Genomic DNA, 12,258 nt, shown 5'->3' with positions numbered 1-12,258 from the left:
CCTCTCACATGATGATCACTTAATTGTCGGCACAGTTGTGTTAGCTTAAGCAAGTATATGAAGTTAACCGTTGTGTTTACACACGTGCACAACCTTCCAATTCATGTTTGAACAAGGAAACACTGCTTAGTGAACTTGCAAACACTAAGTCAGTGATGACCAAACAAATTTTGAAAAAAAAACTTCAAAAAAGGTAATTTTTTAAAACACATAAAAATAATTCTTAAGGTGTTTAATCTCTAAAACTACTAATTTAAAACTACTAAAAAATCAAAGTGTACCATTTTTGTTCGGAAGCACTTTAAAAATAATCTGGCAACACTAAATTTTGTTTGCAGACCTTCCCAACACGTTAACTGTGTGCACACAGTAGCGGTTGTGAGGTCACTATGGCCCATTGTTGCATCCCGTTTGATCACAATGGTTAAAACCCTGAATAAATGTACGCAGCTGAGTTGTTGCAGCTGAAAATATTTTAACAGGGGGATTCTAGAATAACTTATTACGTACAATAACGACTGTGACGTCATTAGGAAACAATACACATTGTTTTAACCTCATAGATATCAAATTTTGTAATATGGGGTAATATGGGACACTTTTATCACATAGTATCCCACATTTCCCAAACTTGTTTTAACAATTAACAACGCTCTTTTAAAGTCGTTAAAAAACGGTTTCATAATTCTGTAAATATTCTTTGTTTGCTACCAAATGGGACGAGAAAATAGAGTAACAACATGAACCATCTTGCCCTAACCCACTATATTGCAGAACAGTCGAGTATATGGAACAACCCTCGCTATTGATGACGTCATTATATAATGACGTCACGCTACGTTTCGTCACGATCGAAAAACAGTAAAGTCCCTTTTCGTGATGTTTGTAAAAACACATTTGCTTGTTTCCAAATAATCGTCTTTGTTTTAAAACAATGGATGATACACTCCTATAGTTACGTCATAATACATGCACCGCTTCCATAACGCGGGTTTTAAACTGCTGACGCTATTCCCATATTTTCGACGTATAGTGTGTTTTTAACGACTGTTGTTTTCCTACTAAAATTTGTGTTGTTTTATGTTAATTGAACGTGAGTTTATTGTATGTTAGGTTTAGCAACCACGCTTTTTATTTGACATTTTTCATCAAGTAGTTTTAGTAGTTTTTACCATAACGTGTTTTAACGACTGTCGTTTTGCTGCCAATTTTCCTAGTTATTTCAATTAAACTGATATTCAATGTCGTTTTTAAAATAATAAATAAAAGTTATGTCATGTTATAACTGTGAACTGTGACGTCACAGGAAATAATAATGATGAACGTGAACAACGTCTTTTATGACGTCACAGGAGAAAATCCTGATCGGGAATTCCGTAATTCCATTGTCTCCCATTGTTAAAGGCATTGTTCGTAACAATTAATGAATTCTAGAATATGTTTACATAGTTTACAACCTCCGAGAAATAATGAGTCATATTTGGCATTACGGGTTAAGTGTAACGATTTACTACCAAAGGCGGGGTTTGAGTCATGAACCTCAAGGTGATTCTGCATTCACCATTTAAGAAACGCATGTTTAAAAAAATCAAAAAAACATCTAAATCAAACGTTTAAGCGTAGATATAATAAATGATTGAAACACGATCAGGATATTTGAACATTATGTGATAAAGATGTCCCATCTTCCCCCACAGTCACTATATTTAAATGTTTTTGCAGGCGGCGTCTATACACTGTAGCGTAGCTGCCTCGGCGTAAAAGGAACAAACAAAGAAATATCTACACCCAGCGTTGTTCAGCGCAGGTCAGCGTAGATATTTCTTTGTTTGTTCTTTAAAACAGCGTTTACGTTACATTGATTGATTACGTATTTACCCAAATGTGATAACGCCCTTTTAAAATAAATAGAATATCTGCAGTAGTTACTTATATATTTTTGTTTGCCCCACCGAGTTATATAAAGATAAACATATCGGTTTTGTGCAAAGTGTTTATGTCCGGTAAATAAGTTCAACAGATGCGTGAACCAGGTGCAAATGTAGGTGCAGCTGTGATCACTGTAGTTTAAATGCCTCTGCCTGTTTGGACTCAAAGTTACGACGGTTTGGGGGTCGTTTATGTAAAGATATGATTTGTAATGTTGAACCACGAGTGCTGGGAGTTTGAATGCAAGTTGTAAAGGATAAATAAACAATGCGTGATAATTGCCAGATCATTTAAACTTAAACTCATGATCAGCAGATGTTTCGGGCAGTAACTTGGTGAATAGTAACCTCTTTTACACTGATGATGGACCAAGTTATAGAACACAGCATTCATCCCAACAATAAGCATACAGCGATTTACGCGACCACGGCATTGGTTTGTTTACATGCAAATGACCTTTTGAACCTTGCTGCATTCATTATGCGTTTTCTTTCTTATACGGTGTAACAATAAACCTGTCACGTCACAGATTCACTTGTTGCAAGATAAAAGCTTCTTCCGCTTAATTATTACGTCATAATATGATCGATTGTTGGGTTATTTCCTGCAACGGATCTTTTGAAATTCCGACGCATGTTCTCGCGTTAAATTGTGACGTCACAGAGGACGATTGTTCCCACGCGTCCGCCATCTGCTTACAACCATTATGACATCACAGGCACATGGGACACGCGCGAATAACTAACCGCGAAAATGTTCCCATCGTTCCCATGGGCGGAAACAGCTGATTACGCGATTTTCGCGAAATTTAGAATCCGTCGCGATTTGACGCGGCAACAACAATCGTTTTAAAACAATACCATTTATCGAATTCCAGAATATCAATGTACATCAGTCATTGTTATATAGCGAACGAAGTGGTTAATAATCATGATATAAAATTCAAATTACGTCATAATCAAATGTTATGACGTAGTAATGACGTATACATTAATATATGTATTACCACAAATATAACATAAACGCTTTCCGTAATGGCATAACTTCCTAAATGGTTAAACACATCGGGTATAAAAAACATCATACCTTCTTAGATCGATATATTTTAACTTCGTTGCTCCGCTGCGCCGTCTTGCGACCACTTTTTCACAATGTTTCCGCTTTACATCGATACATTTTAAACCTAGCCAGGTTCTGTCCGCAATGTTGGTTAAGTATGAAACAGCTCTCTCATGCCATCTGCCGGCACAAACTAAGCACCTGTCGCGCCTCTGTCAACAAAGTGAACACATGCCTCGAAACCAGACACAGCAACAAGCCTATATCAACTTATACCTTCGGGTACGGATGCCGGTTTCCCAAGCCATTAAGCGTGTTTGTAAAATTTAGTCTACATTTTATCATATAGTACTAAGATGGGAGACCTTTAGAACATAATATTCAAATATCCTGATCTGCTTAAAACAATTAACAAGGGTCTATGAGAGTGGTGGGGATATGGTTTAAAAATTCTTTAAATGTTCTTTGTTTACTACTTAATGGGACGAGAAAATAGAATAAAAAGGTGTCCCATCTTCCCCCACCCTACTATACATGATACGATATGCAGCAACTCGACAGTGAACATAAGGTGTGGCGTTCTTGTTTTATGTAATATAAATAGCTTCTTTCGACTAATTAAATATACTTTTACCCGTAAGCCTATTACATATTTAACGACTGTTGTTTTGTCGCTATATCTTTTTGACGTCACCTGTTCTTTAATCTACGCTACCGTAATCAAAGATACAAATAATAGTTATTGTTATAAACTAGCCCTGTTAAAATATCAGCTAAAACTGGTATTCACAAATCTAATAGCTTTAAGCAACCGCAATACTGCTAAACTAGCGCACTCCGCCTTAGCAATTGTGGCTAAAACAGTAACTACGATGTATATTACTGCTTGGCCGTGCCCGCGTTGATTACTTGATTACAATTACGCTTTGTAAAGGTGTACTGACGACTATGTAAACATAAAGGGTTGTTTTATGCGAATATACAATGTTTTTCATCATATTTTGTTATAAATTAAGTAACTTTAAAGCAATATTTGTGTATGGTTTAGAAATGTAGTATCAGAACATATTTAAATGCCACCTAAAAGTGTTTAAAGTTTGTATGTAACGAGCGCTAGGTTTATTACCGAGATTTCGTAGGAAGAACGCCGCGAGCCCGGTTAGCTCAGCCGGTAGAGCGTTGGACTTTTAATCCAACGGTCAAGGGTTCAAGTCCCTTATCGGGCGCGACTTTTTATTCTATTTTTGTTTAAATTTTAATTCGATTGCACATGTATTAAATATATGTTGCATTTATCATGATTTTTAAACTTTTTGAATAACTCTTAAACTCTAACGTTAATTGATGCTCCATTTCGAACGCAGCGTCGCTTAATATATCAGTGTGTTTATGCCAGACACCGGCGTGCCTGATTAGCTCAGTCGGTAGAGCGTTGGACTTTTAATCCAACGGTCAGGGGTTCAAGTCCCCTATCAGGCTGTCTTTTTAATTCAATATTAAATGTTTCAGATGGAATGCTTCTGCACATTTTTTAAATCAAGTTAAATGTCGCCTGTTCAAATTTTCAACATATTAGATAACTTTGGTATACAATGATAAACGATTTTGCTGCCGGCTTCGCAGCGCGTAATATATCCTTATGTTTGAGCGAGACAGATGCGAGCCCGGTTAGCTCAGCCGGTAGAGCGTTGGACTTTTAATCCAACGGTCAAGGGTTCAAGTCCCTTATCGGGCGCGGCTTTTACTTTCAATTGATTTTTTTAAACCTAAACTTTGGCATATACCTAGTTATTGCAGAAATTTATTTTATCTTTCATGTTTTGAGCACTGTAGAGTCTGTAGAAAGTAGAGAGTCTAAATAACCTTGAATATTATATTCACAAGTTCCTAAATGCAGTATTGCCATTTCAGTACACCTCTTAATAGAAAAACCTCGAATCTTTTATTATAGTTTTTGTATTACGTACAATACGATATACCATCGTTACTTTGGTTTAAAACATACAATAAAACGTTTTTTTTCATTTTTTAACTCTTCGTTGTTTTGCGCCTTTTCTTGTTTCTATTGTTCCACGTTACCTTCTACGTCACAGAACCAACTCTTTCGTCACAATTAAGTGATCTGGAATTTGATGACGTCAACCACATGGGTGGTTCCCCGGACTTGATCCTCTCATGAAGTAAAGGTATCCATCTCAAACTGCTTGCAACCTTGTCTGGTGTATAACAGGATATGACGTCATATCTTCGTCACTCAATGTCGACCATAGATCGTGGATATAAAATATCGCGTGTTGGATTATCTCCAATGACGTCACTTCACTACTTCCGTTTACAGCTGGAACTGCCGCTTTTAATTTCCGCAGAAGTTCGTCAACGATCGGCTCCTCTACTTTTCCTTCGCGGGAAATCGAGATCGACTTTGCCGCCAAACTTTTCAAATTTTGTCGAGCCGACAACTTTGATGATTTTCGAACAACTTTAACCATTTTGCTGATTCTAGAATTCTCTCAATTATTAGAATGCTCAAACGTTTGTGACGACACAGAGCAGTGTATGACGTTTTATAGTCGATTGCTTTTTTCTTCTCGACTGCCAGAAGCCGCTTAATCAGTTCCAGACGAAATAATCAAACAAACAAAAGAATCGCGTTCTTATTGTGACGTCATATCATTTTCCAGCTGCGATGACATAACAATGAACGCTCGAAACAGAGAAGGAAAATAAAACAAGATTTTGATCCAAAGTTATTCCAAATATTAGTTGAGCTTGTTTATCTGTCTGTATTTGTCTTCTGCGTGTTTACACACGTGATCTGTTTAAAACAATTGTTGCAATATGACGTAACAATGCTTGTCTGTGACGACAGAAAACGCGAGACGTCGCGTGCGATCAAGAATTTTATATTTTTGAAACTTTTTATAAAATATTTCGCCTCAAATTATTTGCAACCTAATTTGCATATCGGGTTCAAATTTTCCGCCCAATCTAATCTTGCTGCTTGATTGGTCAATTTATGATGTCACGTGTCGCATGACAATACATATTGTTTCGTCATCATTGATTCTCATCGTAAACCACCTGCTCCCACTCTCTCCTCTTTTTATTCTCTTTCATTTATCTCACTCCTCCTGATTGCCGCTTACCGTTTAATGCCAATTATGACGTAATAAAGCCAGTGGAAATGAGCGCGTTCCCACGCCGCCCACCGTCGATTAGCAATGGCGTCCACCCGAGTTCCCGAACGCTGATTCGAACGCGAATCATCGGATTACACCTGATGTGACGTCATTAACGCGAGCGTGGGAAAACGAAAGCGTGTCTCCTTCAATTATGACGTAATAGACAGCGTATGTCGTGATATTACGTCACCATATGCATTATGACGTATGTAACATTGCTCCAGGTGTTACATCACAAACGTATTTATGCGATTCGGGCGGGAAATTTGAATGAATTTGTTAAAAATACAAAGACGGCTGGTGATTCGCTGAAGCAGCTGCCACGTAGACAATGGCGTGTATGACGTCATAAGTAACATACGGAGGTCGATATGTGGTTGGTTGGCAGCAGTAATTCGGGAATTTAACTTCTGTGACGTAACATATGGGTTAATGTGATTCTTACGTAACCATATGTGTTCAATTATGTGTCCTAGTCAAACATAATGGTGTTCTTTATAGTTAATATTGAAGGTAAATAGGCCAATGCTATAGGTATAACAAATTTGTTCATGCTCACTTACAAGTTACCACGTATGTAACTTATTTATCCTCGCATGGCGGGGCAACTACAGTCGTTATTACACGGGTGTTCTGTTCCATACACCCCGTGCCCGCTTACAAGTTACCACGTATGTAACTTATTTATTCTCGCATGGCGGGGCAACGACAGTAGTTATAACACGGGTGTTCTGTTTCATACACCTCGAGCCCGCTTACAAGTTCGGTAATCCTTTAGCTGGTGGCCACCTGAAATTTTGGTTTTAAAATGTTCTATAGCCCTCACTGATACCTGCTGTCTACATTTTTTTAAAAAAAGTCGGGCGTTCGTGTCAAAAATTAACTTTGAAAATGCGCGAAAACATGCTTCGTCACCGTGATTCGTCTGATTTGCGTAAGGTTAACGATTTATTACGTCACAATCGCGGTCTGTTACGTCACAATAGTGGTATATTATATAAGTTACGGGACGTTATAGCCTTGTTTTTTCCCCACTGTTTTAAAGGGCCTAAACACACCCCAAATGTACTTCGCTTTAATCGATAGAGTGTGTTTTTCTAATTCCAACGACACCTTACTTGTTTTAATCGGTTCTGTATAACCAAAGATATTCCAGCTCAAACACCGTGAAATTCAAAAAACTGATTTGAAAGTTGCGTGGCGAAAAAAATTGAGAAGTGTACTACCCACGTGACAAAATTGTTGAAGCGTGGCCGCTCTCATTCAGAAAGGCGAGAGGCAGTGTTTTCAGCGAAAAACGAGAGAACAAAAAAAACGCAAAAAGCACAAAAAAAACGCAGGTTTCGCTTTTACGAATGAATCAGTCACGTGACTAGTACGTTCCTATGTCACAATCACGGAGCTCGTAGTAAAAAAAAGATAGCGCTAGAGATCACTGTTTGAGGACGAATATCTCCGCCTATACTGGACCAATTTTAATAAGCAAAGTATTTTTGGAATCAATAAAACGGTCGCTTTATGAATTTACCATAAAAAATAAAAGTGACGTGGGGTGTGTTTAGGCCCTTTAACGTAGGAATCAAATGTAACAATACGCATTCTATGACGTAATAATCCAACCTTGGTTTAATTCATAACGGCTGGTGTGGAAAATACGGTGACGCACCACGATTTCGCACATTTTCAAAGGTTATTTTCGACACAAACGCCCGGGTTTTTTGAAAAAAAAAAAATGTAGACAGCAGGTATCAGTGAGGGCTATAGAACATTTTGAAACCAAAATTTCAGTTGGCCACCAGCTAAAGGATTACCCAAGTTTCTATGTATGCAACTTTGCTGGCGAATATTCTCAGACAAACGATTGTTCCAATTGTCCCTTCTGCACAACTTTGTAAACATTGTTCAAAACAAACAAAAGCTTTGCTACGCTCCAATGCACTTTACAACTGCAGCGCTTATAGCACGCACTCCACCGACGGCCTCCGTGCTCAGTTAGTCGCATACTAGGTTATTTGGCAACAACATAACGCAAGTATGCAAGGTTTGCAGGTGTAAAAAGCTTCTATTTCCAAACACAATCTTTCAAGGACAAGCTAGAATACGACGATATAGTGATTACTTATACAGCTAGTGACGAAGCACAACAATCTTGGTTGTAAAGGTTGATTGTAGATTGTTATTGTTGCGTCACAATACAGGAAGTTAGTCGGCATAGAGCTGAAATGAGCGGTAAGATTGAAACGACAGACTTTTACAATTATTACAACTTTTTGATGACGTAGGGAACCCGGAAGAAAATATCATCAATGACGTCACAAGCTACTTGCAAGAGAGCGAGCGACCAGATATGACGTCATTAATAGAATATTTCAAAAATGGAAGTCTCAACCCGGAAGTGAAACTATGGAAGGGATTTCGATTTTGGCCGCGGTTTAATCCCGAAACCGCCAAATTCGCGTACGAGGATATGACGTATAAGGATAGTGACGTCATTGTGGCGTCATTCGCAAAAACAGGTAACTCAAATACTGACTTGTGTAAAATAAGTATATATTACGTCACACAGGTACAACTTGGATACGTATGATAGTGCACCACCTAGTGTACGACAGCGACCCCATGCGGATGGAAATTAGTTCAAAGATGAACATGCCTTTCAGTTACCTTGAAACCGGGATTCGTATGTTTCGATAAACGCAACAAAATAACCTCGATTTTCACTTTTACTTTGCACCCCAGCGTTAAAGTTTCAAGTCGTGAATAAACTTCCCTTGCCACGGAGGGTGTTTGGGACGCATCTTAACGCACAACTTGTCAATTTAAACAAGATCAAGAAATCTGGGGCAAAGGTGAACTTTGTGACGTCATGCTTTCGTCATCATTACATCAAGTTGTGCAGGTGATCTACTGCATACGTAACCCGAAAGATCAAGCAGTATCGTGGTACCACATGTATCAGAATTACCCGTTTCGTGACCACCCGAACTTCAAACACTTTTGTCCAAAATCTTGGGATGAATTTTTCAAACTTTATACCTCCGGTAGGTGGCGCACTTTAAATGTTTTAAAAACAGTAAGTTCAGTATTTTATATTTGATTTGCATAATTCTCATAACTTTTTGTTTTGTCATATTGTTTTAAGAATATTGAATCGTTGTATTATTACGTCACAGGCAAACAGCCATTGTGCACACGCGATGGCGAGTGGTATCCTGACCACGTGATGTCGTGGTACGAACACCGTGATGACGTCATGTTTGTTGTTTATGAAGAAATAAAACAGGTTATGACGTCATAAGCATAAATAATTGTCACAATCGCCAGTGTTCCCGATAAACTTTTTTTTCACAGAATCCGGTGAAAGGAATTTTAGAAATCGCGAAGTTTCTAAATATTCCGGCAACACTGGGAAGAGCTCAACAAATTGCGGATATGACGTCATTCAACAACATGGCCGCTAATTTGAAGAAAGGTCATCCAATAAAGAATTTTTTTAGAAAGGGTAAAAAAAGTTTTTCTAATTAACTTCATATATTTAATATGGGTAATGGGCCAACTTTGGTCTAAACCCCAGGTCCCATGGCTTGCCTCACTGTAGTACCTCACCCTTATAGAATAGTTTATATTATTTCTATGAAACAGGGGAGGTGGGAGATTGGAAGAATTATTTCAGTGATGACCAATCCAAAATCATGGACGAATTAATCCAAGAAAAACTTGGAAACACTGAAATTAGATTCATATACGAATTGTGACGTAATAAACAAGATTTTCTGGTCTAACAATTAGCAATTATTACTTTTACATTGTGATCAGTTTTATACTGTTACGTAACAATGCTTGTTATGTCGATTCTATTATTTAGATTATGTCGTCACAATCACTATTGTTACGTAATACCAAACAAACCTTATATAAAAAGTGCGGCAAATTTAAATATTTTATCACGTGGTAATAATGTCATGCATTATTGTGACGTGTGAAGCAATCATAAATACCTTTTGACGTCATAACCCAATGTGTTGGGTTTAATTTCTTCATAATACACATCTAGTATTATACTGTTATAGAATATTTTGCAAAACATACTTGTTTTATTCAGAGCTGATTTGTTTAATGTTCGTGTTAATACAGTGTGTGTCAATTATCTAATAAGGTGGGGGAAGAAGGGACTGCTTTAGCACATAATATCCAAATACCTTGATCGTGTTTTGAACAATTAACAACGGTCTATGGGAGTCGTGAGGATACGGTTTTATAATTCTTTGAATGTTCTTTGTTTACTACCAAATAGGACAAGAAAATAGAATACAAAGGTGTCCCATCTTCCCCCACCCTACTATATATTAAGTTACAAAGCGTATACTAATCACCATTGTTGGCGCATTCCTTCGTTTTCCACATTATAACATTCCTGTGTTTTGTGTGGTGCCGTTGATTGGTTAATTGCGTGGTTTCACAAATTCTCTTCTTAAGAATACACCAGTGCAGCTTATGTGTTGAGTTAGTGAGGTCGTTTATTTCTACATAGATGAAACCGCTACAATACTATGACGTAACAATGTCGTTAAATGAAAGGTTATGACGAAACATTTGTAATGGAATAATACAATACAACAGGTAAACAATTGTGATTGTTACGTAACAATATGTTGAATTATGAAGAATATAGATAAATACGTCATAATACAAAGTTTCTAATCGCAAAAATATTTGAAGTCTTCATTATGACGTATATAATCCTTCTTATATTGTGACGTTTCACTTATATCACGGTTCGTATATAAACTTAATTTCAGTGTTTCCAAGTTTTTCTTGGATTAATCCGTCCATTATTTTGGATTGGTCATCACTGAAATAATTCTTCCAATCTCCCACCTTCCCTGTTTCATAGAAATAATATAAGTTATTCCATACGGGCGAGGTACTACACGGTGGGCACGCCATGGCACCGGGGGCTTAGACCAGAGTTGCGGCTCATTACCCCAACATTGTATATATGCACATTCTAATCTATATGGGTGAGGTCCTGCAGTGAGGCACGCCATGGGACCTAAAATTTAGGCCAGAGTAGCCTATCACCCCAAAATGTATTCTAAATTCATTAAAAGAAAAAACGAAAATATATTTTTTCCTACCCTTTCTGAAGAAATTCTTTATCGATTGTTTTTTGCTCATATCGGCCGCCATTTTGTTAAATGACGTCATGTCCGCAATTTGTTGAGCTCTTCCCAGTGTTGCCTGAATATTTAGAAACTTCGCGATTTCTAAAATTCCTTTCACCGGATCCTGTGAAAAAAAGTTTATCGGAAACACTGGCGATTGTGACAATTATTTATGCTTATGACGTCATAACCTGTTTCATTTCTTCATAAACAACAAACATGACGTCATCACGGTGTTCGTACCACGACATCACGTGGTCAGGATACCACTCGCCATCGCGTGTGCACAATGGCTGTTTGCCTGTGACGTAATAATACAACGATTCAATATTCTTAAAACAATATGACAAAACAAAAAGTTATGAGAATTATGCAAATCAAATATAAAATACTGAAATTACTGTTTTTAAAATATTTAAAGAGCGCCACCTACCGGAGGTATAAAGTTTGAAAAATTCATCCCAAGATTTTGGACAAAAGTGTTTGAAGTTCGGGTGGTCACGAAACGGGTAATTCTGATACATGTGGTACCACGATACTGCTTGATCTTTCGGGTTACGTATGCAGTAGATCACCTGCACAACATGATGTAATGATGACGTAAGCATGACGTCACAAAGTTCACCTTTGCCCCAGATTTCTTGATCTTGTTTAAATTGACAAGTTGTGCGTTCAGATGCGTCCCAAACACCCTCCGTGGCAAGGGAAGTTTATTCACGACTTGAAACTTTAACGCTGGGGTGCAAAGTAAAAGTGAAAATCGAGGTTATTTTGTTGCGTTTATCGAAACATACGAATCCCGGTTTCAAGGTAACTGAAAGGCATGTTCATCTTTGAACTAATTTCCATCCGCATGGGGTCGCTGTCGTACACTAGGTGGTGCACTATCATACGTATCCAAGTTGTACCTGTGTGACGTAATA

The 12,258-nt window shown here is 37.7% G+C and overlaps 3 protein-coding genes and 3 non-coding genes across 6 annotated transcripts; 4 read left to right on the top strand and 2 right to left on the bottom strand.

Moving 5' to 3' along the window:
- The first annotated feature begins 4,141 nt into the window (after nucleotides 1-4,141).
- On the top strand, nucleotides 4,142-4,214 carry trnak-uuu. The gene has a single exon. It is a non-coding gene; the product is annotated as a tRNA-Lys (tRNA).
- A 180-nt stretch (nucleotides 4,215-4,394) lies between these two features.
- Nucleotides 4,395-4,467, top strand: trnak-uuu. The gene has a single exon. It is a non-coding gene; the product is annotated as a tRNA-Lys (tRNA).
- A 183-nt stretch (nucleotides 4,468-4,650) lies between these two features.
- Nucleotides 4,651-4,723, top strand: trnak-uuu. Its single transcript has one exon. It is a non-coding gene; the product is annotated as a tRNA-Lys (tRNA).
- A 189-nt stretch (nucleotides 4,724-4,912) lies between these two features.
- On the bottom strand, nucleotides 4,913-5,522 carry LOC100178752. Its single transcript, XM_002120684.4, has one exon. It carries the CDS (start codon nucleotides 5,475-5,477, stop codon nucleotides 5,184-5,186), a length of 294 nt encoding a protein of 97 aa, XP_002120720.1. The 5' UTR covers nucleotides 5,478-5,522; the 3' UTR covers nucleotides 4,913-5,183.
- Nucleotides 5,523-7,941: 2,419 nt separating this feature from the next.
- LOC100181119 (sulfotransferase 6B1-like) lies at nucleotides 7,942-10,271 on the top strand. Its single transcript, XM_002120537.4, has 8 exons — nucleotides 7,942-8,399; nucleotides 8,453-8,686; nucleotides 8,737-8,850; nucleotides 8,910-9,019; nucleotides 9,070-9,211; nucleotides 9,344-9,453; nucleotides 9,522-9,672; nucleotides 9,813-10,271. Exons 1-8 carry the CDS (start codon nucleotides 8,393-8,395, stop codon nucleotides 9,923-9,925), a joined length of 981 nt encoding a protein of 326 aa, XP_002120573.1. The 5' UTR covers nucleotides 7,942-8,392; the 3' UTR covers nucleotides 9,926-10,271.
- Nucleotides 10,272-10,665: 394 nt separating this feature from the next.
- On the bottom strand, nucleotides 10,666-12,243 carry LOC100186608 (sulfotransferase 6B1-like). The gene is made up of 6 exons (XM_009860863.3): nucleotides 12,130-12,243; nucleotides 11,961-12,070; nucleotides 11,769-11,910; nucleotides 11,527-11,636; nucleotides 11,309-11,459; nucleotides 10,666-11,053 (listed from the first exon to the last, which is right to left on the bottom strand). Exons 1-6 carry the CDS (start codon nucleotides 12,224-12,226, stop codon nucleotides 10,941-10,943), a joined length of 723 nt encoding a protein of 240 aa, XP_009859165.2. The 5' UTR covers nucleotides 12,227-12,243; the 3' UTR covers nucleotides 10,666-10,940.
- Between the last annotated feature and the right edge of the window lie 15 nt (nucleotides 12,244-12,258).

This window comes from Ciona intestinalis, chromosome 7, assembly GCF_000224145.3.
Source record: "Ciona intestinalis chromosome 7, KH, whole genome shotgun sequence".
NCBI lineage: Eukaryota > Metazoa > Chordata > Ascidiacea > Phlebobranchia > Cionidae > Ciona > Ciona intestinalis.
This window is presented reverse-complemented; position numbering and strand designations above follow the sequence as displayed.